This window comes from Ctenopharyngodon idella, chromosome 12 (genome assembly GCF_019924925.1).
Source record: "Ctenopharyngodon idella isolate HZGC_01 chromosome 12, HZGC01, whole genome shotgun sequence".
NCBI lineage: Eukaryota > Metazoa > Chordata > Actinopteri > Cypriniformes > Xenocyprididae > Ctenopharyngodon > Ctenopharyngodon idella.
This window is the reverse complement of record NC_067231.1, coordinates 5,402,660-5,428,217: the sequence shown is the minus strand read 5'-3', so window position 1 is coordinate 5,428,217 and position 25,558 is coordinate 5,402,660. Positions and strand designations below refer to the sequence as shown.

Genomic DNA, 25,558 nt, shown 5'->3' with positions numbered 1-25,558 from the left:
GGGTTTAACCAGTTAACCCTGGGTCATTCTAAACCCCAGGTAAACAGAATCTTGGATTATCTTGCTCCACATTTTCTCACACGGCTCATGATTTACCTGGGGTTAACAATTAATCCTGGGTATTCATATGCTGACATTTCACACTGTAAATTCCTAAACCCTGGATTATTGTTCTTGTTTGTATATTTGCGGTGTCAGTGTGAATGATTGGATGAATGCAGCATGTGATATGTTTACATTAAGGCTTTAGCATTGTGCATCCTCATGTTATATATTGCATGTTGTTTATCCTCATGGACTTTTAAGACTATGGGCCAGATTTACTAAACAGGGCAAATTAGTGTGAGAGCGCAATTTCAAAAAAGCAGACACAGCCGGATCATTTCCATAATGACCAATGAGCAGCGCAAATTAGCTGGTTTAAGACATGCTTTTTTGGGCAGTAAATAATGGCACAAATACCAGTAAATTGACTAGCGCAAACCTTAGTAAATCACCTTGCATGAGGCATGGTGGGTAAAAGTGGGGGTTAAAGCGACAATAACCCAGGGTTAAGGGTACAGTGAAAAGCCCTTATCTGTATCCAACCAAACAACTTTAAGCCTACTGTTCTAACCTGGCAAGCAAGGAGATTCATACTGGTCTAAGCTGGTCTTTTCAGGGGATATCCTGTGATTGCTCTCCATAGCCACTCCTAAGGCCTGTAGACACTGACAGCTAGAGACTGTATTATGTCTGAAATTGTCCACAAGACCTCTGTTGTGTAACTAGCTGATTTGTAAGGTCTCAGAAGATTAAGTTCTACACGCTGGATGAATGTCAATTAGCTCTTGCTGGAAATGCTGCTGTCGGTTAAGTGGGTGGAAGAGATTGTTGTGGTAGTATTTCTGTGATGGTTACTGTGACACCGTATTTGCCCAGGGGGCCTGTGAATCATCTCTTAAGCTACCTTTCCACAACATACTACAAACAATAGCCAATGGACCAGAAGTCATTCAGTTTCCAAACAGAGTCAGCTGCGTGTAGTATGGGAGACCTTTTTGTCTTTTCCATAGTTTTGAGAACATGTTTTAACATTCAAAGTAATTAAGACATGGTCTTTATGCCATCACAAACTGTAAAGGTGCGGTCACATTTACCATTGTATGGTGAATTTTCACGGGCAAAATCCAGTCATTTGAATAGGAATCCACACAATCAGTAATTTTGTGTGAGGACAAAGTTATAATGTTTCACATTATAATAGCAAAAATCAAATTAGTCGAAGCATTGTACTTTTATACCATAAAATTTTGTTTTGCATTTTGTGAAGCATTACTTTTTTCCAACAAGTAGTAGAGCAGTATGTCAAAGAGCTGCATTGCCTTTTTTTGCCACAATCTTTTCATAGACAGTATTTCAGTGAAGCGACTTGACGCAATAATCAAATGTGCTCTCCTAAAATGTCCTCACATTAAAATGTCATTTAACACATTTAGTGAATTTTAGTGTATCGCTTCATTCTGACAGTTCAAATGAATAAACAAGTTCACAAAAAAACGATTCAGCGATTTAAAGTCTTTTTGAAGCAGACTGTCCTCCAAAAAAAATGACCCTAATGGTTGTTTTTCAAGCACCTTATTACGACCTATATTTACGTTTTAAAGTCACGCGCCCTCTAGCTGGTGTAAAAATAATGACAGTGTAGTGTTACGTCTGTTGTCATGAAATGACGTATGACTGTCGTTACCAATCAAAATGCAGGTTAATTTAAATGCAATGTGTGGACTTTTTACTCCATTTGTCCTATTTCCATTTAGCAAAACTCATTTTTTATTAACGACTACACCCACCCCCTGTCTTACCCTATTCATATAACTGTTATTTTCCTCTCTGATCAGGCTTCGACAAGAGAGCTAGGGCCCTTACCTAGGGCATTGTTAGACATTTAAACAGTTGTTTAAAATTACATCTGTTTTTTTTTTTTTTTTTTTTTTTTTTTTTTTTATGTTTATTTCGGTTAGCAAACCGCCTGCAGTTTCAGCTTCAACTTCAAAGATAAAGAGTTTAAGCAAAAGCATTTTCATGCAAGGAAACACACAGCTTATTACGTCCTCTACAGTCTCCCAAGAACCCCTAATTGTTTCCGTGTTGGGATTATTTATTAATTTTCCTTCTGTGCACGGTGTGGCTAATTGAAAATTAGTTGCTGTGGAAAATGAAAAAGCAGAAGTGAACAGTAGAAACGAATGTGCTACCTGATGCATGGAGACTTGGGATATCATAGTGATTATGATGGGATAGAGGCCCCAAGGCACCATCCTGATGGAGAAAACGGCCCCGGTGCGACTAAGAGCACCATCGTGAACTCACTACACTTTGCAGATTTACTTTAAGGCTTGACAGATTTTATTTTTCATCTGGGGACAGAGAAGACACACAGAAATGTGTGGGACTGGAAAATAAGAGAAAAAAAATACCAATTTCGCTCCAAAGTACTTTCCTCAAGACCTTTTATTTTGGGGATGTGAGCAATAGCAAAGTTTTATTAGTCGGTACTCAAGACTCAAGGGCATCCTTGAATAAGCGCATTCTCACAGGAAGGACGAAGGGTGGGGGGAATGACAGGGGAGGGAGGTGTAATTTGGATACCTGAACCCGCCTGGCCTCTCCTTGGACTCGGAGACGGCTGCTCTATTGAGTGTATTAGGTCGCATCGCGTCTCTTGCATCTCCTGGAATCACCTGTGTCATCAGCATTCATGGGAGCCAACCGTACTTTTCCTCTTTGCTGTATCTTTCACATACATAACTTTGTGGGAAAAAGTTAATGCCCTCTGGAAAGTGAGCGCCCACTATTTCAGAGTTCAGAGAGTTTTAAACCATGAACCAAACAGCTCAACAGCATTAAAAAATGTTGATTTAAATAATAAAAAGCATTTAAAATTTGAGGGAAAATTTCCATAAGGTATACCAAATGACACAATGGACTATGCATGCCGACTGCCTACATATTTCCTCTACAATCTCTGTGATAGTAGCAATCTTTTTCTGTCATATTTCTAATAACTGTCGATCAGAAATAATTACACTATATCATAATATAATACATCATATATTAACTATAGTAAACAAAACAGTTTAGTATATTATACAATAATGTTTTAGTAGTGAGTTCCTGAAGCTTTAAATACCTTTAGTGTGATTGTAGATCTTATCAGTATTGCTTTGTCCTTTCGTGTAACACTTTCTAATAATTTAATTTTATGCTTAATTTTCTCAAAATTTCCATAAAATGCACTGCACTGGAAGTTTTGGTGGCCATTGAGGCTAAATTCGGAAGTGGTCTTACATAGAGTCCGTTGTATGAAAGTGATGGTATGATATAAAACTATTCCCTTTTAGAACATAAAAACAATACAAAAACTATATATACATGTATATACAACAGTTCTTTCTGGTTCTCGAATCTGATTGGCTGAGAGATCTTTCCAGCCATGCGATATTCTACCAGTATCGCCACGGGAACCGTTTCACTGTTTGAATCACTGTGCTGTCAGCATTCTCACAGCGAGTGTGATGGCGGACGAGCAAACTCACCATATTTTTTATAGACATTACTGTTATTTTGTAACTGAATGTAGATTTAAAAGTTTTTTTTAGGCGAGAATATTCAGATATGCGCTTTATATGTAAACATCAGCGACCATTCAGCGCTCATGTACCCGCAGAGAACAGCTTCATGTCTGCCACTCCTTCGGGAATTTGCCGCTGGCTCTTATGTAGATAGTGTTTAAACACGAGGTATAATTCGTTTTTGGTAAATCAAACGGGCAATCTTTGGTCTTATTAATCTATTACTTGTTCCAGAGCTAATAGATTTGGCTTGAGGGCTATATTAAGTTTCATAACTTTATATTTACATTGAAATTAAATCCTGCTTTTGTATGTTTGACTGAACTGTTTGCTTGTGTTTATTTCCTATTTTACTTATTATACTGTTATAATGTTGTTCATTTAAATATTATTGTTCAAAAAATAATATTTTAAAGAAATAACATGCCTTATTTTTTGGTAATGAGAAAGAGTCCATTAGTGATTTCGACTTCAGTGAAAGTTACATTATTGCACCATGAGATGGTGGCAAAGACTGTCTTTATGAGTGAGTCAGTCAGTCGCAAAGACTTTTATATTGAAATGGACTGACACAAGGAAACAAGGATGTAGTTTTTACTTTTAACAACATCTTACGAGACACAACTGACAAATGCATTGACTAGCACTGTCATGGGAATGTCTTAAATGTTAAAAGGACAAAGACAAAGATATCACTTTCCTCAGCGGATATTCAAACTGATTTTGTGATTATGAATATATATATATATATATATATATATATATATATATATATATATATATATATATATATATATAATATGTATATATTTATATATATTGACCTGAAGAATATCAGCTAGATGCTAGATCGCTCAGACGATCTCTCCCTCATAATACTCAACATTCTTTTGTTACTAGTTTTAAAGTGATGTTTTAGAATTAGTAACAGAAGCTTGGGCTCAATTGTTAAACTGTACATCTTGAGATTTGAATCTGTGGCAGAAGGAAGTAGTCCCTCACAAAAGAAGGTTTTTAAAGACACTCCGTTGTTGTTCTTATTTATTTACACATGCTGTCGGACTGTTGTATAAACGCAATATCACACTCGTAGCCATGCAGTACAGCTACTCGTGTGATATTGCTCATATATTACTCTGAAATATTTAAATATTTTCGAATATATCAATGACTTTAGTGTTAGAAGACTTGATAAATATTTGCAATATTTTATGGAGCTTTTTTGTGGTGATTGTCATTTCTAGAACAGCAACTTTTCTGATTGGTGGATATCTGTTTAGAATTATGGGTAATGTAGTTTTTCAGTGTATGTTTAATGAAGTTAAAATGTCTGTTACAAATGTCTGAGGGCATGGTATATGTTATCATTAAAAATGAATGTCTATATGGAGAAAAAAAAAAAAAAAAAGTAAAAAAAAAAAAGAATAGATTTTTTAGTTCCCGAACCCTAATGTTGCACTATATTTGCACCCCCTTTTCAGCTTTGGCTCTTTATTCTTTCTAGTAACCTTTTCATCTGCCTTTTGCAGTCTCTCAGTGACTATAATTATGTCTCACCCAACTTTTTCCCCAAAAAGTCCCTGGGCACATAGCACTGTGACACATCCTTAATGCACTGCATGATCTACTATTGAATAAATGCCATTTTGCTTAGTGTTTTAGTGTTCAGGGCAAGCTAATGGGGACACAGTCTGACAGTTGCAAAAGGCTAAAGGCAGGCGAAGAGAGCAGGAATCGAGGCACTAATCGGAGTTTGATGTTCTGTGTCTGGACAGGACATGAACGACTTCCCGCCAGTGTTCAGCCAAATGCTGTATCGGGGGGTGGTGGCACCCAACGCAATCAAGGGGACCGTAGTGACCACCGTGCATGCCGAGGACCTGGACCCACCGGTGAGTTGGCTTGATTGTGTGTGTTCCTTCATCACTAAGGTATTTCAGTAAGTTTGAAAAATCAACAACATTTGTTTATGCCCACATCATACACATGCTTAGTAGCAATGAGAACACATGAAATGTCATTGTGATAGTCAAACATTATGCTTCACAAGACAACAGTCACCTTGATCTTTTTTTTTTCTTTTGTTTTTTTTTTTTGCAAATTGTGACTGAAAATATATCGAGTGTAGCATCAAGTCTCTTATGATTAAGCTTGAGTGTCATTGACAGTCTTTATTGCTGTGACTGTGAATAGGTCTGACTGCGGTGTGCACTGAGCGAATGTGTGCTTTGTGGCATGACTTCAAAGGGCTAAACACAATAAAACAAAGATAAGAGGAGAAAAAACATCAGCAAAATACTCAAAGCTGTGTGTGTGTGTTTAACTGAAGAGGCAGCTCCACCAGCCAAACCGGCGAATGGCACGTCTCCAGCATAAAGCCCCAGACTGTACACAATCGCAAACAAACACAACCAGCATCACACGACACCTTATACTTTACACAACCACAGTCCAGTGCTATTGTAGTATTGATTTTTTCCAGTTTAGTTATGGATAGTTTTAATAGTGCAGCTTTGTTTTGTTTTTTGTTTTGTTTTGTTTTGCTTTTGTTTTATTGCTTTGCTTTGCAACTAGTTTTTTGTTGTTATTATTGTTCTGTTCTGTTTTGCTGTGCTTTACTTTTTTAATAATGTTTTTTTGAATTACTATATTGAATTACTGATACATTTTAGGTTAGATGTGCCATTCATGTGTCATTTTGCTGTAAAATTAAATAAAAAAAGTAACTTTTTTTTCTTTCTTTTTTTCTTTGAACAGTTTGATTTAAGTTTGCACGGTTTTGTTTCGGGCTATATGTTTTGTATTTTCGTTTTCAGTTTAGTTATGGATAGTTTTAATAGTGCTGTTTTGTTTGTTTTGTTTTGTTTGCTATGTCTTTTTGGCATTTTTTGTTTGTTTTTTGTTTGTTTTTTAGTTTTTTGCTATGTTTTGCTACTACTTGTTTGTTTTTGTTTTTTTGTTTTGTTTTTTTGCTCTGTTCTGTTTTGTTTTGCTTTGCTTTGGTTTACTTTGCTTTGCTGTTTTGTTTTGCTTTGATTTGCTACCTCTTGTTTTGTTTTTTGTTTTTTGTTCTGTTCTGTTTTGCTGTGCTTTTTTTAAATGATAAAAAAACTTTTTGAATTACTATATTGAATTATTCTTCTTCTTCTTCTTCTTTCTTCTTTGAACAGAGTTTGCATGTCATGTAATCTGAAATATATTCAAGAGTTTTGTTTTGGGCTATTTTAATCAACTAAACAAGACATAGATTTATTTTACAACGTATAATGCGACGATCGCTTAGTCTTATAGGGATCTATCAAACCAGAAACCCCCAGAAGTGTTTTATACTGCAGCTGATGACATGCTAGCATGATTGTCAGGCTAAATTCAATTTAGCTTCCCTTTCTCCAGATATACTTACCCCTAAACATCACATATATGTTATACTGTACATGTCAATCAAACACCTCCTTCTTGTCGAATAGGGCAGCACACACTGATAGTATTAGGAGCTAAAATTAATTATCATATAATATATATATATATATATATATATATATATATATATATATACACACACACACACACACACACTGCTTGTTTTCATTTATGTTAATAACTTTGTCACTGTCTCGCAAATCCCACATTGCCACCACACAAACCTTTCTTCTACTTGTTGTCAATTTGGCTTTATTCATTCCCTCTCTTTCATGCTTTCTTTTTTTCTTTATCTTTCAACCCAAATGCATATTCTTGTGGAGGTCTGCAGATGTAATGGTTCTCTATGCCCTCACCTTGTCAAAAAACCTCAACCTTAAAAAGATCAGTTGTGCTTCTCTATTCAACCTGTAACTCAGCGCACATGCCAAGACTGGTCAGGGGCAAAGCAGGCCAACAGCCCCAGCTGTGGCTGGAAATTGAATTTAGCCTGGCAGTCATGCTTGCACGTCATCAGTTGCAGTATAAAACACTGCTTGTGGTTTCTATTTCACCACTTCCCCATAGGAATAAGCAATTGTCATATTGTACATTGCTGTTATACTGTAGGCTAATGGAAATATTTCTGTTTTCATTGGTGAACTGTAAGCTACTGATCATTTTGTTCAAAATTATAATCGCAACGATTGTTGTCATTTGAGAATATTTTTTTTAAATACATTTCATCAGAATTATTACTCTTTCACCTATAAGCACAAATCAAGAGAATGGTTTATTTGACCTCATCTAGTTTCCTGATTTATTATAGACTATTTTTAATTTAAATTATTCCGCAACCACTATCGCAAACAATATAGTCCAGATCCATGTTTGGATTATTACAGGTGTTTTGAACACAGACTAGCTGTATGACACTTTAATTTGACCAGAATATCTCAGTGGAGATAGCTAAACTCCAGCTTACTTGTTTGTCTGTGTTTTCAGATCATCTGCACTTTTTTCGCAGTGCAGAGAAAGTGCATGGTTACCAGATTGCAAAGATAAAGTAAAACACCAAGCAGTAAATGTATCCTTTTAAGAGAAAAGTTGTGGGATTTAAAATATTGACATCTGGCAACTGCAAACTTGAAAGCTCATAGTGGCTTATTAAAAAAAAAATACTACATTTTTATACTATGTTTTTTTTTATACTACATTTTAGTCTTGTCTTTTTCCGTCAATGGTATGTTGATATAGTCACAGTTATTGCTTAATGATGTTGGTGTCGTCTCGTCATCGTTGTGTCTTGGTCATGGGAGAAAAAGGTAGTCGATGAACAATTTTTCGTGATTGATTCAATTTACAAAATTAACACTAATCCAAATGAATTGATACAGAAAATGATTTTTTTTTTTTTTTTTGCAATGACATTTCTCTTATATGCCTCTGCTTGCTCAACAGCAGCATGTGAAATGCAGCTTTGAATTGATGCCATATAATGTGACATTAAAACACAGATGTTGCATTTTGTCACCCTGAGCTGCTGTCACACTACTGAAAAAGAGTTAGTAGCATCGCTGCTTGTGGTTAGCTACTTAACACTGGGACTACATGAGTGATTTGAACAAATAATTATTCGAGCATACATCTGTCGTGGCGCTAAACCTAAATTGAATTTCTGACTCCGACGTCAAGTTGAGCGATACACAAGGACTTTATTAGTGAGCGTTCTGATAAATGGCACAGTATGAAATGTCAGCTCATTGCATTCACAGGAGCAAGGTAAATTTGTGTAAGCGACACCGTTTATCTGTCTTTGAAACTGAGGGATACTTATCTTCTTCACTGGATCTGATCATGCAGAAAGCTGCTATCATTCATAGGAGCTGGAGCACTTTGTTGCAAATCATGGTTGTTGAATGGCAGTTATTTTTTAGCATGAGTCAGAGTCTAGACGCTACACAACCTCTCAGTTCCTACCATAAATGACATTTCAATGGGTCAATTTTGGCAGGAAAGCACTACTAAGGAATAAGGGTCTCGGTTTTAAATCGTTTTACATTTGCAATGCGTTTTAGACATTTTTAGAATCTGAAACTTCATAACATCATTCATATTTCGGCATTGTGCTTATTACCACCTTGTCTGTCACATGCTGAATAAGGTTAATTTTGACTTTTGAGTTGTTATTTACAGGGTTTTCATTGTTCTGGAAAACCTGGAAATATAATGGAATTTCATAAATGTGATTTCTAGGCCAGGAAAAGTGATGGAAATAATTCTAGGAAATTAATTTTTAATTCTAAAGTATTTGAAGAGTTTAGATGCAAAAGCCGCTAAACACCACCTCCGTCAAAAATGAGATAATGATATTGAGCGAATGCTCTCCACACATAGTATACATTCATTAAATACTTTTGCTTCAAATCCGCTATATCTCAGCGTCAGCCCATTCAGAAATACCGGTTTGTTGACAGAAACCGCTAAACGCTACTTCCCTTTGTCAGCAAAAGCCTCTAAGTCCACAGAAGATCCAATCGGAGCACACAAATTGAATCATATGATTTCAAGATGAATGGCGGTGTGCGTATGAGCCGGCTTTCAATTGCTGAGCTGCAAGTTTTTATCATGTTTTGTCCATCGTTACAGTGGCACTGACAGGATTTCACGCGTAGCAAGTAAACACAACAGTGTTCCTTTTGCTGCTGTAAAACTGACAGAAATGGCCGTTTTACTATGTCTTGTCCAAATAGGTGGATTTAGAGATTTTTGCAAAAAAAAAAGAGTTAAATACCAATGAATTGACTAAAGTGACATTTTTGAAAATAAGGCATTTCAATAACTGACTAATAATCTTTTCATTGCCGTTAAAGTGAAATTACTGAACCTAAACATAGGAGCCTGGTAAAAAAAAAAAAAAAAAAAGCAAATTTAAAAGAGACATCAGATGGGTTTTTGCAATGGAACTCTTCAATTCTTGACTTAAAATTTCTTGACTTTTTAGAGATTTTTCATAAAATCCTCATCACAAAAGTAATGGAAAAAAGAAAGTGAGGGAATTGTTTATTTTTAATGTACAGTCAAACTGATACTGGATCAGATTGGAGCAGCAAAATGAATACCCGATCAAAAAGTTTCTAAGACTTTGTATCAGAAAGTGTCCTTTTCCCTCTTTAAATTGTGTTTCTGTTTTTGGTTGTTGTTGGTTTTTTTCCCGTAATTCGAGGATTAGACTACTTGTGATTACTCGTTATGCATACAGAAATGTCGGTATCATTAGAAAGTCGCATTTCTTAATGAGAGCAGGATAATCACAGTCTACTGGGCTTTCAGTATCAAGAGTTCAATTACTATTCTAATTTACCATCTTGCCTAATAATGTTTTCAATGTGATGCGCAATTAACAAAATCCTATAAACAGCTTGTGTGGTAATCATTCACTGAAGTGGTATGAAGCAATGCATCCAAGAGTGAAAGACATTTCCCCATTAAAATGACTGATTTGCTCAACAGATAGACACGTGTTGTTGTGGACCATTTTAATTGCGAGCCCCTTCATGAGCCTCAGGGTATATGTACTCCTCAGTGGATTGTGCCTCCTTATAGGATGTTCTTTATGTGTTTGTCACTGTTGTGGTACTGTGAGTCTGCATTTGTACCTGTGTTGGCGCTCACAGGTCCAGATGCAGGTATATTTGTGTGCCCCTTGTCCCTGAGGTCTTCTGTAGCAGATGGGGATTGAGTTAGTTTATTTCTCACATTGCAATGTTTTGCAAGACATACTGTATGCCATCTCAGCACCTCTCTGAGACTGCAGACTAGCTTGAAAGAGCATTCTCATCTCCAAGTGATTGGCATTTGTCAGGGACGGATCATGGTCCCAAGAGGCCTGTGAGCACAAGCGACAAACAATTTGGCTGAACAAATTTAGAAATTTATTTTTTTGCAGGCTTATATTAAAGAACTAAAAATAATAGTATTAGAGTTCAACTCACAGTGCACAGAAGGGCCCAGGGAAGAATCAATGAAAACGTATATTCTAGTGATATGTTCACACTGTAAACTCCAAGGGTTCCAAGGACTGTAATTGTCAGCTCACAGTGTATACACTCAGGGGCCCTAGAGCCATAGTGGTCAGCTTATGCTGAATAGGTTAAGGGGTCCATGGCCCTAAAGTACCATTGGTTAGCTCACATTGTATATGGTCCAGGGACCATAGCGGTCAGCTCAAACTCTGTACGCAAAAGGACCAAGGGCCCCAGGAGCCCTAGTAGTCAGCTCACTCTCTATACACTGAGATGCCCTGGAGCCCTAGTGACCAGCTCACGCTGTAAAGGCAGAAAGGCCCAGGGGCCCTAGAGCCTTATTGGTCAACTCGAAATGTATACACAGAAGGGCCCAGTGTGCCAGGAGCCCTAGGGTTCTTATATTGTATACACTGAGGGCCCTGGAACCCTAGTGGTCAACTCACACTATATACACTGAGTGGTCCAGGGGCCTTGGAGCCCTATAGCGCTTAGCTCACGCTGTAAAGGCAGAAGGGGCCCAGGGGCCCTAGAGCCCTATTGGTCAGCTCACAATGAATATTCTGAGAGGCTCATGTATACATTTAGAGTCCCTGGAGCCCTAGAGGTCAGCTTATGTTGTAAAGACAGAAGGGCCCTAGGTCCTTAGAGCCCTGTTGGTCAGCTTGCACTATATATTCTTAGGCGCCTGAAGGGCCCTAATGGTTAGATTGTGTTTTATGAGCCAAAAGCACTGGTTCAGTTTTCTTTGACAGTCTGAGGCCATGCACCCTGAGGCTTTGGAGGCCTCTGGCCAGTCTGAGACCCTATAGTACTTGCCCTATCCATAATTTAACCATAATTTTGTTTCCTCAAAAAATTCAGATTGCATATGAGGGACTCAGTGAGTTAGATAATTAAATTCTAATTTGGCACATTTGACCTCATGTGAAGCACTTTGTTATCCTCTTGCACATTAAGCAATTAACAATAGCACTATCAATATTTTACATGGAGATATTTGAGTGAGCAAATGTTTTAAAGCTAATTTGACAGCATATTACTTCCCAGCCTGTTAAAACATGGATGATAGTCTTTTGCAGATTTTCAGACAGAAATCATCACCCTGACCACATTACCCATAAATTACTTCAATCTTGTTGATGGCCTTTTGCAAATTCTCTTGGCAAATTAAATACATGGATTCAAAAAAAAAAACACTAAGCAACATCGTTTTCAAGGGTTATTTTGTACTCATATTGATTTTGTTTTGCGCAAACAGCAGTTCTTATTTACGACATCTCTTCAACCCGCTGGTGACCGGGTGTGTTTTGCTGTCTATTAATGTGGTTCTGGCAACTCTCTCCTTTTCCCTATTCTCTGAGCATCTGTCAGATGGCACTTCATACTGGCATCGGACGTCTTCTCATGCCTATCAGTGTGTTTTATTCATTAGCCATCCTCACCCACACAGAAATAAATCAGAATTAAACCCGGACGCTATCTTTGCCACGCCTTCCTTAATACCTTGTGAAAAAAAAGAGAAAAGCTCTGACTCTTTCTGGGCACGGTGCAATCATATCTGTAATTATAGAGTCTCTTCAAACTAAAAAGACATCAAATATTAAAGCAAAGTGATTGGAGAAAAAAAAAGGTGGTGAAGAAATGAGAGTGATGTTAATCAAACTGCTCAGGATTTTAAAAGAGCAGCGAGGAAATGTAATGTACAATAAAACACAGTGTGGCATAACTCCTCGTGCTTTCGAACGCCCCATGACCCCAATCCTCTCCATGCGCCCTGAAGACACAGGAGTGAGCTGAAAAATCATTTGTAGTCTGATTTCACACCAAAACACATGCCCCGACTGGCACTATGTGTGGTGCTGTCCCTACCCGTGGGTGGATGGATGAGTTTTTCAGCACATTCTCACGAGGACAGGCCCACCCACAGGCTCCATTTCTCACCCGGCATCACCCTCGTAATTATCTCCATCTCAGCAGGGTTACAAACCCTTTTGTCCCCGGGCCAACGCTACACATCATCTCATGGACTCATAACTTATGAAACTCACAGCGGGAGGCGTGACTTTAGAAGAACAGAATAAAGTGAACAAATTGAGTCTGTCAGATTTATTTGAATCCTGCTAAGAGTGCTCAGCAGAAGAATTTAAGTTGACCATTGCTTGAAAGATTTTGATTTAAACATGTCTGCAACTTTACACCTAATAGACTTGGGGCCAGATTTACTAACAGCTTGCATCAGCGCAAACCTTCTTTTGGCATTAAAAAAACTACTGTCAGGATTGACTAAAGACACGCAGTGAAAAAAATTAGTGCTCAAGAGGCGTGGACACAGTTATTTTTTGCGGCTGACCTTATTGCATTTGCATTTGTAGGAGTTTCACAAAATTTATGGGAGGAGAGTATTTAAATGAATCATGCAAGGTGATTTACCAAGGTTTGCGCTAGTCAATTTACTGGTATTTGCACCATTATTTACTGCCCAAAAAAGCATGTTTTAAACCAGACGTGCAGCCGGATCATTTCCATAATGACCAACGCAATCTACCAAGAGCAGCACAAATTAGTCTGTGTTCTTTAATTTGTGCATTGTCAGTTGATCACGCACAGAACTTTCCACTCACATTGCACTTTATGGAATTGTGCTCTCAGGCTAATTTGCCCTGTTTAGTAAATCTGGCCTTTGATGTCATGTCAAGTCACCTTTATTTATATAACGCTTTTTACAATGCAGACTGTGTCAAATCAGCTTTACAGTGAAAATAACATTCATTGTCTAGCTTAAGTAAGTTCAGTGTTGATTCATTTCCATTGTAAAAATCATTAGTTATTATTTTAGTTCATTTATCTATACAGCAGCTCTGGAAAAAACAGTGATGTCATCGTCCAGTTCAGTTCAGTTCGTATACTATGGTGTCAGTGCAGGCAGATCAAAAACATTGTTGAATATCAAGTGTCCCCAACTAAGCATGGTACCCAAACTCCATCAGGTGACAAAAATGGAGGAAACCAGGCTCAGTCGGGGGTAAGTTCTCCTCTGGCCAACAACGAACAGTGCATGATTATGATTCAGGCAGCATTACGGGTTACAAGTCAGATTTGGATCGGAACAGTCAAAATATTTAATCCAGTTCCATCTGGTTGAAGATCGGATTCATCACACCTGTATGGAAACGGTTTTGTTGGGGATCTGTGCCACTGGCTGTTGTGTCGATGAAGCCTTTACAGGGGATAGTTGACTCAATCTAGCTGACACTTCAGGAATGCATTGTGGTCGTGTCTAGGCGCAGGTCCTCCATCTGATCCGGATCCGGCTGACTGCGGTAAACCTCGGGATAAACAGAGAGACTAATATTGCCATTCTTCTTATGATGTAACAGGTACATCAGTTGTTAAAGGAAGTGTTCCTGGTTCCGGCTGACCTAATTTATGCAGCCTAACAATCTTTTAATGGATGTGAAAATATAAATTGATAATGTGTTATGTGTATGCCAGGTTAAAGAGATGCGTTTTTAGTCTAGATTTAAACTGACAGAGTAGGTCTGCTGCCTGAACAATGCTAGGAAGACTGTTCCAGAGTTTAGGTGCCAAATAGGAAAAGGATCTACCGCCTGCAGTTGATTTTGATATTCTAGGTATGCTTTAAGAGCCTGCTCAAGTACCGGGGAGCTAAACCATTTAGTGCTTTGTAAGTAATTAGCAAGATTTTAAAATCTATATGATGTTTAATAGGGAGCCAATGTAGTACTGACAGAATCGGGCTAATATGGTCATACTTCCTGCTTCTTGTAAGAACTCTAGCTGCTGTGTTTTGCACCAGCTGTAGTTTGTTTATTAAGCTTGCAGGGCAACCACCCAGTAGAGCATTACAGTAATCTAGCCTTGAGGTCATGAACGCATAAACTAACTGTTCTGCGTTTGTCATTGGGAGCATATGTCGAAGTTTAGATATATTTTTAAGATGGAAGAATGCGGTTTTACAGATGCTGGAAATGTGGCTTTCAAATGAAAGATTGGTATCAAAGAGCACACCCAGGTTCCTAACTGACAATGAAGACTCAACAGAAGACTTAACATGTCTTATATCTTGATTTATACCTCTAAAGGCTAGAATACAGTACATGAATTTTGTGCATATTTTTGCTTGGATTTGCAGTCTGAACTTGTCAAAAATATTGCTGAAAGTCAGAGCCAGTCAGAGTGGACAGATTTCACAGAAAAAAGACTTCAGATTTTTTTAGATTTGTACTATGATTCCATCCAATCGGAGGATATCAAACATGTTAGACATTTAGAACACATTCTTTCCATTTGTCTTGTGTATCCTGCAAGAAGGCAGGAGGAGTTTCCTTGAGTTTGTTGCGTTCGGAACAACTTGCAAGTCTTGTAAGGCTAATTCACACGGCAACAGACACTTAATCGGGTTTTGTCAGATCAGTGTGTTACCCCTGTCAGATTCTGTTGTCATTTGACGGAACTTGTTTCACCGATTGAGCATGCTGAATCCGAGTTAGAATTTCTGAGAAGTGAAGTTCTGTAATCTGATGACTGTAGCCGTTGGTCTGCATCTGACAGTGCACTGTGAGTTGGCCTGTAGTGTGACCCTCAGTCATTTAGTGTATGATGCTCAGTTCTTCTCTGTAACCGTCAACCACTGAATGATTTTTTTTTTTTTTTTAAATGTAGTTCCAAACGTAGGTTCGGGAGGAGCCTAAATATTCAGTCCTGTCAATCATCATTAAGAGCGTATATAAGCAGCAGTCACTGCGTCATCCCAGAGACAATTCTTCCAGCATCCCTCCTCCTCCCCATCTCCTCCTCTATTTCTCTTATTCTCCTTCTATGCAGTACTGTTATAGGGGGGTTTAACTCGGAGATCGAGCCGAGCCTAGGGTTCGAGCCTCCTTCGAGGACAGCAAGCCAAGTTTGTTTTACCATTAACCATTCAGACTGAAGGGGCAGGCCAACTTGTGAATCTGTTCAGATTTTAAGGGTCATGTAGTACATTCCAACCTTATCAGAATTATTTCTAATATAATGGCCACATTCTCTCTTTTGAATTTTTTTATTTCATATTTTAATATTAATACAAAATATTGATATAGTTGGAACAAACAAGGGCTTTTGGTTTGTCTTTTTTATTTATTTATTTATTATTTATCTTTCAGGGTACAGCGGCCAGTCGAGTTCACTATAAAGTGGATTTGGAGCAGTTTCCTTACAGCACTAGTATCTTCGACGTGGAGGAGAACTCGGGCAGTGTTCTCACCAGGGTCAATCTGAATGAGGAGCCCAACACTAAATTCAGTGTAAGTGCACAACAATCTTTTCTTAATACATGGCTTGTCAACTAGCAAGCTGCAGGCCATAACTGGCCCGTCAATCATTTTTATGCATCCCACAGATTGATTTAGAGGAAACTGCTGCACTGCCTGATGCTGTTTGAGCAAAACTCAATGGCGAGTTTAGAAACACTCATAATAATGGTTCAAATTCAGGTTTTAAGCTTTTCTGGACATAGTTTCCCTATGCATGAAAACACAATGTTCTTGTCTTATCAGATGTAGAGATGTCACGATTCCACGATTAAATTTGATTACTCAATTTTAAAAAATCGTCTGTTGCAATTTACCTGTGTCAAGTAACCGGCAAAATACCGGAAGTGGCACATTCCACGGGCGAGAATCCACGAAGCACATTATTAGACTGCATGATGTATTAAAACAATTTAAAACCATATTATAACGTAGTGCAATTATGAATTCACAAAGGCTGTGATTCAGTGAAATAAATATATGTCATGCGGGTTTAATATGCGCTTTAATAATTTACATGCACGTAGGTTATGTGCGGCTCAGAGCGGCTCTGTTCACAGTAAATGCTGGTCTAGATTTACATGCATGGAGCACGCCTCAAACTCCGCCTCTGCATATGCTGTGAGTTTGGATTGCTTATAACTTTCATCTGGGAATGCAATGAGTGCCATTTCATCACATTTGTAAGGTAAATCATTTATAAACCTACACCAACACAGGTGAATACATCAATACAAAGTTCTGGCATGAAATTCTAGATGGCACAGGCTGATAGGTCCCTAACTCAATTTGTAGGTCACTAACTCAATCATTACAAATGTATTGGAGTAAATAAATGTAGTCAAGTAGAGAGTAAAAGTTGCTAATGTCTTTGATACTTAGTCAAAGTACAAAGTAGCCAAAAAGACACTTAAATACAGTAACTAATTACATTTATTCAAATACTTTACACCACTGAACTTGTGTTGCCATGTAAATGTCTCAGAGAATATCTTGAAAGAAGTTTAATTTTCTTACCCCGTTGGCAATTTTTTTTTTTTTTTTTTGTAAGCATAAACAAGATCTGCAAACAGAAAAAGAACAATAATCTTAAAAGTGTTATTGTAATGCAATTTTGTTTAATTTGAATGTGATTGTTTAATTTTACTACAACAAAAATGACAAAAATATGTATTATATTATATTATATTATATTACTTATTTACTCGTAAATTAGTTTTGCCCTGTGTTAATACATGAGACATTAATACAAACCCCTTTTTGACTTTGAATAATTATATTTCCCAATGTGGCTTCCAAGTCCTTGTTTTACTTAAAATTAATTTTCTCTTGTTCCCAAACAGTTGGCGATTATTGCCTATGATGACGGGGAGCCGATGAAGTTCAATAAGACTCTGGTGGAGATCACTGTCCTGCAGCCATCCATTATTCCTGTGTTCACGCAGGAGGAGTACAGGTAAGCAAACGCTTAAAATATATATATTGTTCTTATCCCGCTGTTTCCAAAACATCTTCAATATGAGTACTGTCGAGTTGAAAGTTTGATATTAATTAGCAATAGGCAGTACAAAATATAGCAGTTTATATATTGATTTTATAGTATCTGAATGTGTTGTTTAAGTAAGCAATAAGGTACGAGAGGCTGTGCTGTATTGTGAATAAGTCACGCTTTTATAAAACGGTTGCCACACAATACAAATATTAAAGCCAAAAAATATGTATCAATGCAACTTTCATGAAGTAAAATCACTAAAAACCTTCCTTCCGCCAGAAAAAATAGTCCCTGACCGTGAACAGCAACAGAAATTACATTATTATGCCATTAGATGGCGGCAAAGACTGTCTTTATGAGTGTGTCAGTCAGTAGTGAAGACTTTTATATTGAAAAGACTGAATTGTAGTGAACATGGAACAAAACGCAACTGACAAATGCTTTGACTAGTGCTGTCAGTCACAGGAAAACCCCTTAACTGTTAAAATATTTTATAAAGATATTGCAGCGGACATTTAAACATATTTTTTATTATGAACATAGGACTGACCTGAAGGAAAATGCTGAATCTGAATGCAGAAAATAAACTCGTTCAATCAATCTGTTTCTCACAACACTCTTCTACATAATACAGTAAGCTTCAATGAACAATATCAATTGAGAACAAACAGTTTACGTTGCTAAGAGTGGTTGCTAAGGGTGTTGTGTAGTCATACACAGAACCGTTGGGTGAAGCGGTCATAGCCGTGTTTTATTGTGAATAAAACACAGCTATTGACCAATCAGAATCGAGGACAGGAACTAACCGTTTTATAAACATATTTATTTGCTGTTTGCTGATGGTCGTGTGTTTGAAAGCTGATTTTTAATCAAATATATCTATAGTTAGATTACATATTTTTATATAACCTAGAAATGTGTGTTTTTAAAGTATATGTTTGTTTTTATAGGCACAGCATTTGCTTTGACCTGACTTGACGACTTGAAATAAAACAATCGTAATTTTACGGTCTTAAGCCAAAAATCTGAGTATCAGAGGTGGAGTGAGTTCAAAATTGATCCTGTTTTGATTATGAAGCTTATGAACAAACAAGCAATTTTCATATATGGATTAGCATGCAATTGTAGATTTTGCACAATAAGACCAGAAATGTGTATTTTGAAAGTAAATAGGGTCTAAGCACTATGAAAAGAACCTGTTTTAGGTAGCTTTATTCAGTATAAAACCGTCAGCATAGATTTAATCATAAACCTTATGAATATGTATAATAGCTGCAAGGTAAAGTGTGCTGCAAAGGTGCAATGTAATGTTTTATATGCACTGTTGTTTCCTCAAAGGACATTTGCACTCCATTCGAATGCATTATGGCTGCTTTATTAAATTACATATTTCATATATTTGACACATGGGGTAATCAGTTCAATTCACATGGTTCCGGGGCAAATAACACTTGCACTGGCTTGCCTAAATTGATTTAAAGCTAAAAATATTGAAGCTTATTTTGCTCAATTTATCACACAACCTATTTATCTGTACATTCAGAAGAAGACAGCATCATCTGTGCAGATAGATCTGTGATCAAAAATGATTTTATTAACAGCTTTATAGTGAAGTGGTAGTTGTACGCAGACTTTGATGACCAATGGGGTTAAAATAGCCTTGATAACATCCTTATCCATTGATTAATCAGGGCTACAGAGACAGAAACATGGAGATGAAAAGACTTGGCCGAAGGTCTGAATTAATGTTGTGTCCTACAGAGCTGCAGAAAGGTCATAGTTGATAGTAGCTCTGCAGCACTGTGAGAATAACAATAGCTTTCAGATGCAGCCCTCCGCCAGCTCTTGATTTCTGCCGCTGGACACATTAGCCAGGTGTCTGTTGCCCCTGTGTGGTGAGCAGGATAGAGTTCGTCTGATCTGCCTGGCTTTGCCGGTTCAGGAAACTGCTCTGGGGGATCATCTAGAGGTGGACTAGAGATAAACCCGCCTCCATAATACCTGCTCACAGTACAGTCTTCAAGTAGTTTACATTCAACTGTGTAAGAAATTGCTTGTTGAGGAGATGCAAATTAGTTTTCGATCATTTTATTTAATTTTTTTTTTTACTTTAAAATAGGTGAAAATGCAGTAGACTGAGGCATTCCTGCTGAAAACCAAACTAAAGTGGTTTACTTGGCCACCAACCTGTTTTGCAACACATAGCCTGGTCTAGTTTGATGGTTTTACATTTATACGTATGCATTTGCAACCTAGGCTCATTGGAAGAATGTGCCTCTGTCTACATTTCTGCAAAACTCCAAAATGTACCTACAATTCACTGCAGTTTCCAGCTGAAATAAACACTAGTGGAAGTAAAGAAACTTTTAATCCTTTTCACACAAATTATGATTAAGGGGCAGATTATCGATTAATAACGATTTATTTTTGCCTGGTTGCTTGCACAATACTATGTTATGACCTCAAAACACTTAATTGTGTATGATTTGTAAACTAATACATTTTGATATTTGATCACATAACAAACTCCATATATTTGGCTTTTCTATTACACTAAACTTGCTCTGTAGCTCTTCTGGTACAGCATTGCACTTGCGATGCAGAGGGTACGAGTCCCATGAAACACGAGTTCCAATAAAAGTTCCAAAAAGAGCTCAAAGACTTAAAGCAGGTAAAATGTCATGGTTGCTTCAGCAAATGTGTTTTTATTTTTTCAAAACGCCACAGAGCATGAACCTTTTAGCGCCACACACCTCCACTCACTCCAAATTGCCGTGATACCTGCAACAACAAACAATAAAATGGTTTGCAGATTCACATTCATCTGCTTTGGATAAAACTGAACACCATTTTAGCGACACTCACTGAACATTTCACATCAAAGTGTCATTTCAAAGTGTCACAAAACATACAAAAAGAACAAAATACCATTTTGCAGAAATGTTGCCACAGACACATTTTTGCAATCAGCCTGCGTTGCATTTATGCATTTGCAGTTATCCATTTACATTTATACAAAATGACTTATTCAAAACATGCAAGGTATACATTGTTTTTAATCAATTGTATTCCCTGGGAATCGAACCCACGACCTTGGCATTGTTAGCGCCATGCTATTCCGTTTGAGCTTCAAGAAAGCTACCATTTTAGAGGGGTTCGGGTCATGCTGGGAGAATGCCTGGCCAAACAGCTCCACGTTATCTTGTCCAGGTTAGAAAAAACAGCTTAACCAGCTGTGATACCATATAAACCATTTTAAATCAGCTAAGACCAGCAAACTACCTTATAGCTGGTCATTTCAGCAAAGCAGAACACTTTAACAGCTGCATAGCAACACTCTGGAAACTATCCCAGATGGATTTTTCACCATCAAACAGCAAAATTTCTTTAGAAAATGCAAAAATAAACATCTAGTCTGTCAGTTTCACTGTAATGTTTTATTTGGTCCTTTTTTTTTTTCTTGTTTTCTTTTTTGCATAGCATTCAGATGATGGCACCCAATAAAAAAAAAAAAAAAAATCACTTCAGTGCAAGAAAACAAAACAAAAACAAAGCATATTTGATAATGGCTAAATAAGAGTGAAATTATGGAATAAAAGGCTACAGTGATTCGACAAAAAACAAAGCATTGCATCTTGCTAGCAGCAGTAGAGTTTGTGTGATTGCTAACTAAAATGTGCCGCCTGTGCATTTTCGCACAGCGTATCTCATAAAAATGCTTAATGAATCTCTGTGACTCTTCTAAATCACCCACAGAGCATCCTGCCACTTCTGTTTTTCATTCTGACAATCACACCCATCACTGTCTCATTTTTATGCTTTCCTTTTTGTGAATGTTTTTTATCAATTCAGTTTCCTCTTCAGTCATGCAGTAAAAAAGCAGGAAACAAACTTTATCTGCATGCTAAGCTTATGCCAAAACGAACATTGTTTCGGCCACACTGGCATGAATTCCAGAATATTTTAATTATTTTACTTTTTTATTTATTTTCTTAATTAAAATTTCTGTTCATGTTTCATTGGTGCATGTTAAATGTATCAAAAGTGACAGTAAAGACATTATAATGTAACAAAATGTTGTTCAGATTAAGCTATTATTTTAAACTTAATTACAGTTTCCACAAAAATATTAAGCAGCACATTTTTTTTTTTTTTTTTTTTTTTTTTTTTTTAATCAACATTGATAATAAATGTTTCTTGAGCAGCAAATCAGCATATTAGAATGATTTCTGAAGGATCATGTGACACTGAAGACTGGAGTAATGATGCTGAAAATCCAGCTTTGATCACAGGAATATATTACATTTCAAAATTTTTAAAATAGAGAACAACTATTGTAAATTGTAATAATATTTCACAATATTACTGTTTTTCTGTATTTTTGATCAAATAAATGCAGCCATAAATGACATCTTTCAAAAAAATTTTAAGAATCGTACCACCTCCCAAACTTTTGATCTTTTGGTAAAGCACCTGTTCCACCTTTCTTTCCTTTTCATTAAGAGTCATTTTTTCCACTAACCATTTAGCTCATTCTGGAATGTAATGCTGAATGATGACCCAATCAAAAATTCAGATAAAAGTTTTTTTTTGTTTGTTTTTTTTTTTTTTTTTTCTTACTGATTGTCCTGTTTTGCTTTAAAATATGTCAAGTAAAATCAGGCGTGGGAGGCGTTTCACATTGTCTTTAAGACAAGTAACCTATATTGATTAAATCTTAATTTAAAATAAAAATAAACCTGAAACTGTAATAAAATGGCTGTCAATCATCTACCTATAGCTAATAGTTTCAATTATAGAAGCTGTGTTTGACATCAAGTGACATGGACATGTATCGTAGAAGAGCGCAGGTTGTTTCAGCACTGAAATTGGAAATTATTAGTAATTATGTAAAGAGGACATCATGAAAGCACTCTTCAAGCCTAAGGGTCTGCAAGAATGAGTTTAATTAGCATGTATTGTGTAGTGGTGCAGAATGGCTATAGATAATTACAGGTTAGTTTAAAAATGTTTAAATTAGATGTTACGTGTCCTGAGTGTCATGCTTTAGTTTCTGGGCTCAAGGTTTCCCCCACGGGAACCATACATGAGTGAAAGTTTATAGTAGGTGTAATGTAGGTCAATTTGCAATATTGCAATTTCCCATTCTTAGTTTTAACATCATGCCACACCTGTATTGGAACGCCCAAGCAGATGAACCTGTAATATGAACACAACCTGTTTCACATTAAGTGTTGTCCCCTAGAAAACCATTATAAAGAAAATGCTTAATGTGGCTTAATGCATTAAGACAGGACCAAATTTATACAAAGCATACTATGTACAAACATTGAACATACTATCTGATTGATGTTAATCTTATTACTAGTCTTCTCCTCATCCTCTTATTTACCTTCCGCGACAGCGGGGACCCTGTCGTTCATTTAGTGCTTAACATGGCAGGTGTGCCTTTAAGTGTGAAAGATGTTCCAAACATTTGAAGGAACTGTCACTGTCCCAATCGGGCCAGTATTGCATGGTCACGAAAGTTTATAATTTGCACAAGTTTTCAAGCCTTGCCAATTTAAGCATTCAAGCAAAGGAGATGAGGAAGAGAACTCTTGCGCTGTATGAGAAGTTTTGTGTGCGCAAACAGAAAGCTGTGCATCTTAGACAGCATGCAAATAATAAAATGAATTTTATTTCCCGTCTCCTTGTGCTTAAACCGGCAAATTCACAAAGATTTATCTTAAAATGCTCACCTTGGTGAGTATCCTAGTAAACATAGTCGATTATGGCTTAAGTGAAAGACAACGCATGTGTATCAGTATATTGGATCTGTGCATTTGTCTTAAAGTGACAGCAGCCTAATATTCCTGCTGCTGTCTGTTTTTAATGTTACTCAAACTAGAAAAGACAAAGAAATCACTCACTGCTCTTCATTGAATTACCTTTTTTGTAACTTCAATAAGGATTAACCTTTATTTAGTTTGTACAGTGAATATTATATGCAGTGTTTTTACATTCCAATACTTTATTCAATTTCTGTACCTGAAAACTACTGTTAGACCTACCTGAAAAACTTTAAAAGCACTGATTATTTCATTTGTATCTTTGTTCTATTGTATTTATTTGTTTGTGCTGTTGCTTGTAGTTTGATTATTTGTTCTTTTTTTTTTATTAATGACTGTTTACTTGTCTTTAATAATCTTTGAAATTTATATTAGTTAGTTAGTAGTTTTAGCTATGGTATCAAAACTGGAATTTAAAATTTTGGTGTCTAACCTTATTTATTATAATACAAGGATACATATGTCCAAAACAACAAAAACAATAACTATTTTATTCATTTATTACTTTATTATTATTATTATTATTATTATTATTATTATTGTTTGTTTGTTTTTTGTGGTGGGGCCAGAGAAAATTGAATAATTGAATTCATTGAATCTAATTGAAAATCGAGAATCTAATCAAATCAAGATCTTGTGAATCGGAATCTAATCGAATCTGTATCAATAACCAGTCCTAGTTTTTAACCATCAGAGTATTGGAGGGACAGAGAAATCTCTTAAGATTGCAATAAAAATATCTTCATTAGTGTTTCGAAGATGAACGAAAAACATCATGTGATTAAATGATGACAGAATTTTCATTTTTGGATGAACATTCATTATTTTGCCTATTACTGCTTAGCTTTCTGGGTTTTTGTGCCATTTAAAAAACTTGAATATGGTGCTCTACAAACTTTGACACATTTCTGCCTGCTGTGCAGTAGAATCAACGTTCAGTTTTCAAGTATGTGATAAATCATTCCCACAAAAGCGGTTCCAGAGTAAATGTATTTATAAATGCAGAATTTATTTGGCCTCTGCAAAGGTTCGGGTTCCTGTACACTTGTGTGTCTCTTTCTATATGGCAATAATACACTGGATATGCGATGAGACCGTCGATCATACGGCTCCGGTTCTCCCTCCATCACCTCCAATGCTGGAGTGCAGATTGGGATCCTCTTTGCGCAGCTTCATTTGGCAGTGAATGAGCAGCACTTGAGCCGCCGCTGAACCGAATTATGATTAGTTTCTGTGGGTAAAGTCATGTGAACAGCACTAGAGTTCCTCTCTTAACAGAAACTCATGACTTCAATATTCTTCTTGAAGTATCTTTTTTTTTTATATATATTTGAAGATTTACGAACAATACCTAAAAGCGTTTGGCTCGCAGGTGGAGAGTGTGTCATCACGGCAAGTTTTGAGACTAGTTTCGTTTGGAGTGCCGGCTGACGATTGCATCCTTTGATCTGAAGTGCTGTTATGCTGTCAGGTCTTGTACAGTGTGTCGCTTTCATGTGAGCTGAAACGTCGCATTGCTGAATGTAATCTGCCATGAATTGCTGCATCGGGACTCCAATTAGCCACATGTGGAGCTCTTTTCTGATGCCCTGTCGTCTCCACCTCCAGTCTTGCGGAGGTAATGGAAGCGCTTGGCCTGCGCAGGAGTCCCCGTCTCTGCTGCACCTGCAGGATTAGTATGCAGACACTGGTGGTCCCTTTGTGCCGTCCCACCAGCTCAGGGTCAGACAAACAACCACACCATTAGCACAGCGCTCCTTATTAACATGTAAAGCTCTGCTGCTGCTGTCGGTTTCAGACCGCCACACTGGCATACTGGCATTAGACTCGATAATGAATGTAACTGAGATGTTTTTAGATTCTGGTTGTGTGATGATGTATC

At 37.0% G+C, this 25,558-nt stretch overlaps 1 protein-coding gene across 3 annotated transcripts in view; it reads left to right on the top strand.

Moving 5' to 3' along the window:
* Nucleotides 1–25,558, top strand: part of pcdh15b (protocadherin-related 15b) — a 214,432-nt gene that overhangs the window by 136,536 nt on the left and 52,338 nt on the right. For all 3 annotated transcript variants that reach the window (XM_051914968.1, XM_051914965.1, XM_051914967.1), the window contains 3 exons: nt 5,390–5,506; nt 16,207–16,347; nt 17,697–17,809. In XM_051914968.1, coding sequence (XP_051770928.1) covers nt 5,390–5,506; nt 16,207–16,347; nt 17,697–17,809 — 371 coding nt within the window. The remainder of the gene's footprint in view (nt 1–5,389; nt 5,507–16,206; nt 16,348–17,696; nt 17,810–25,558) is intronic.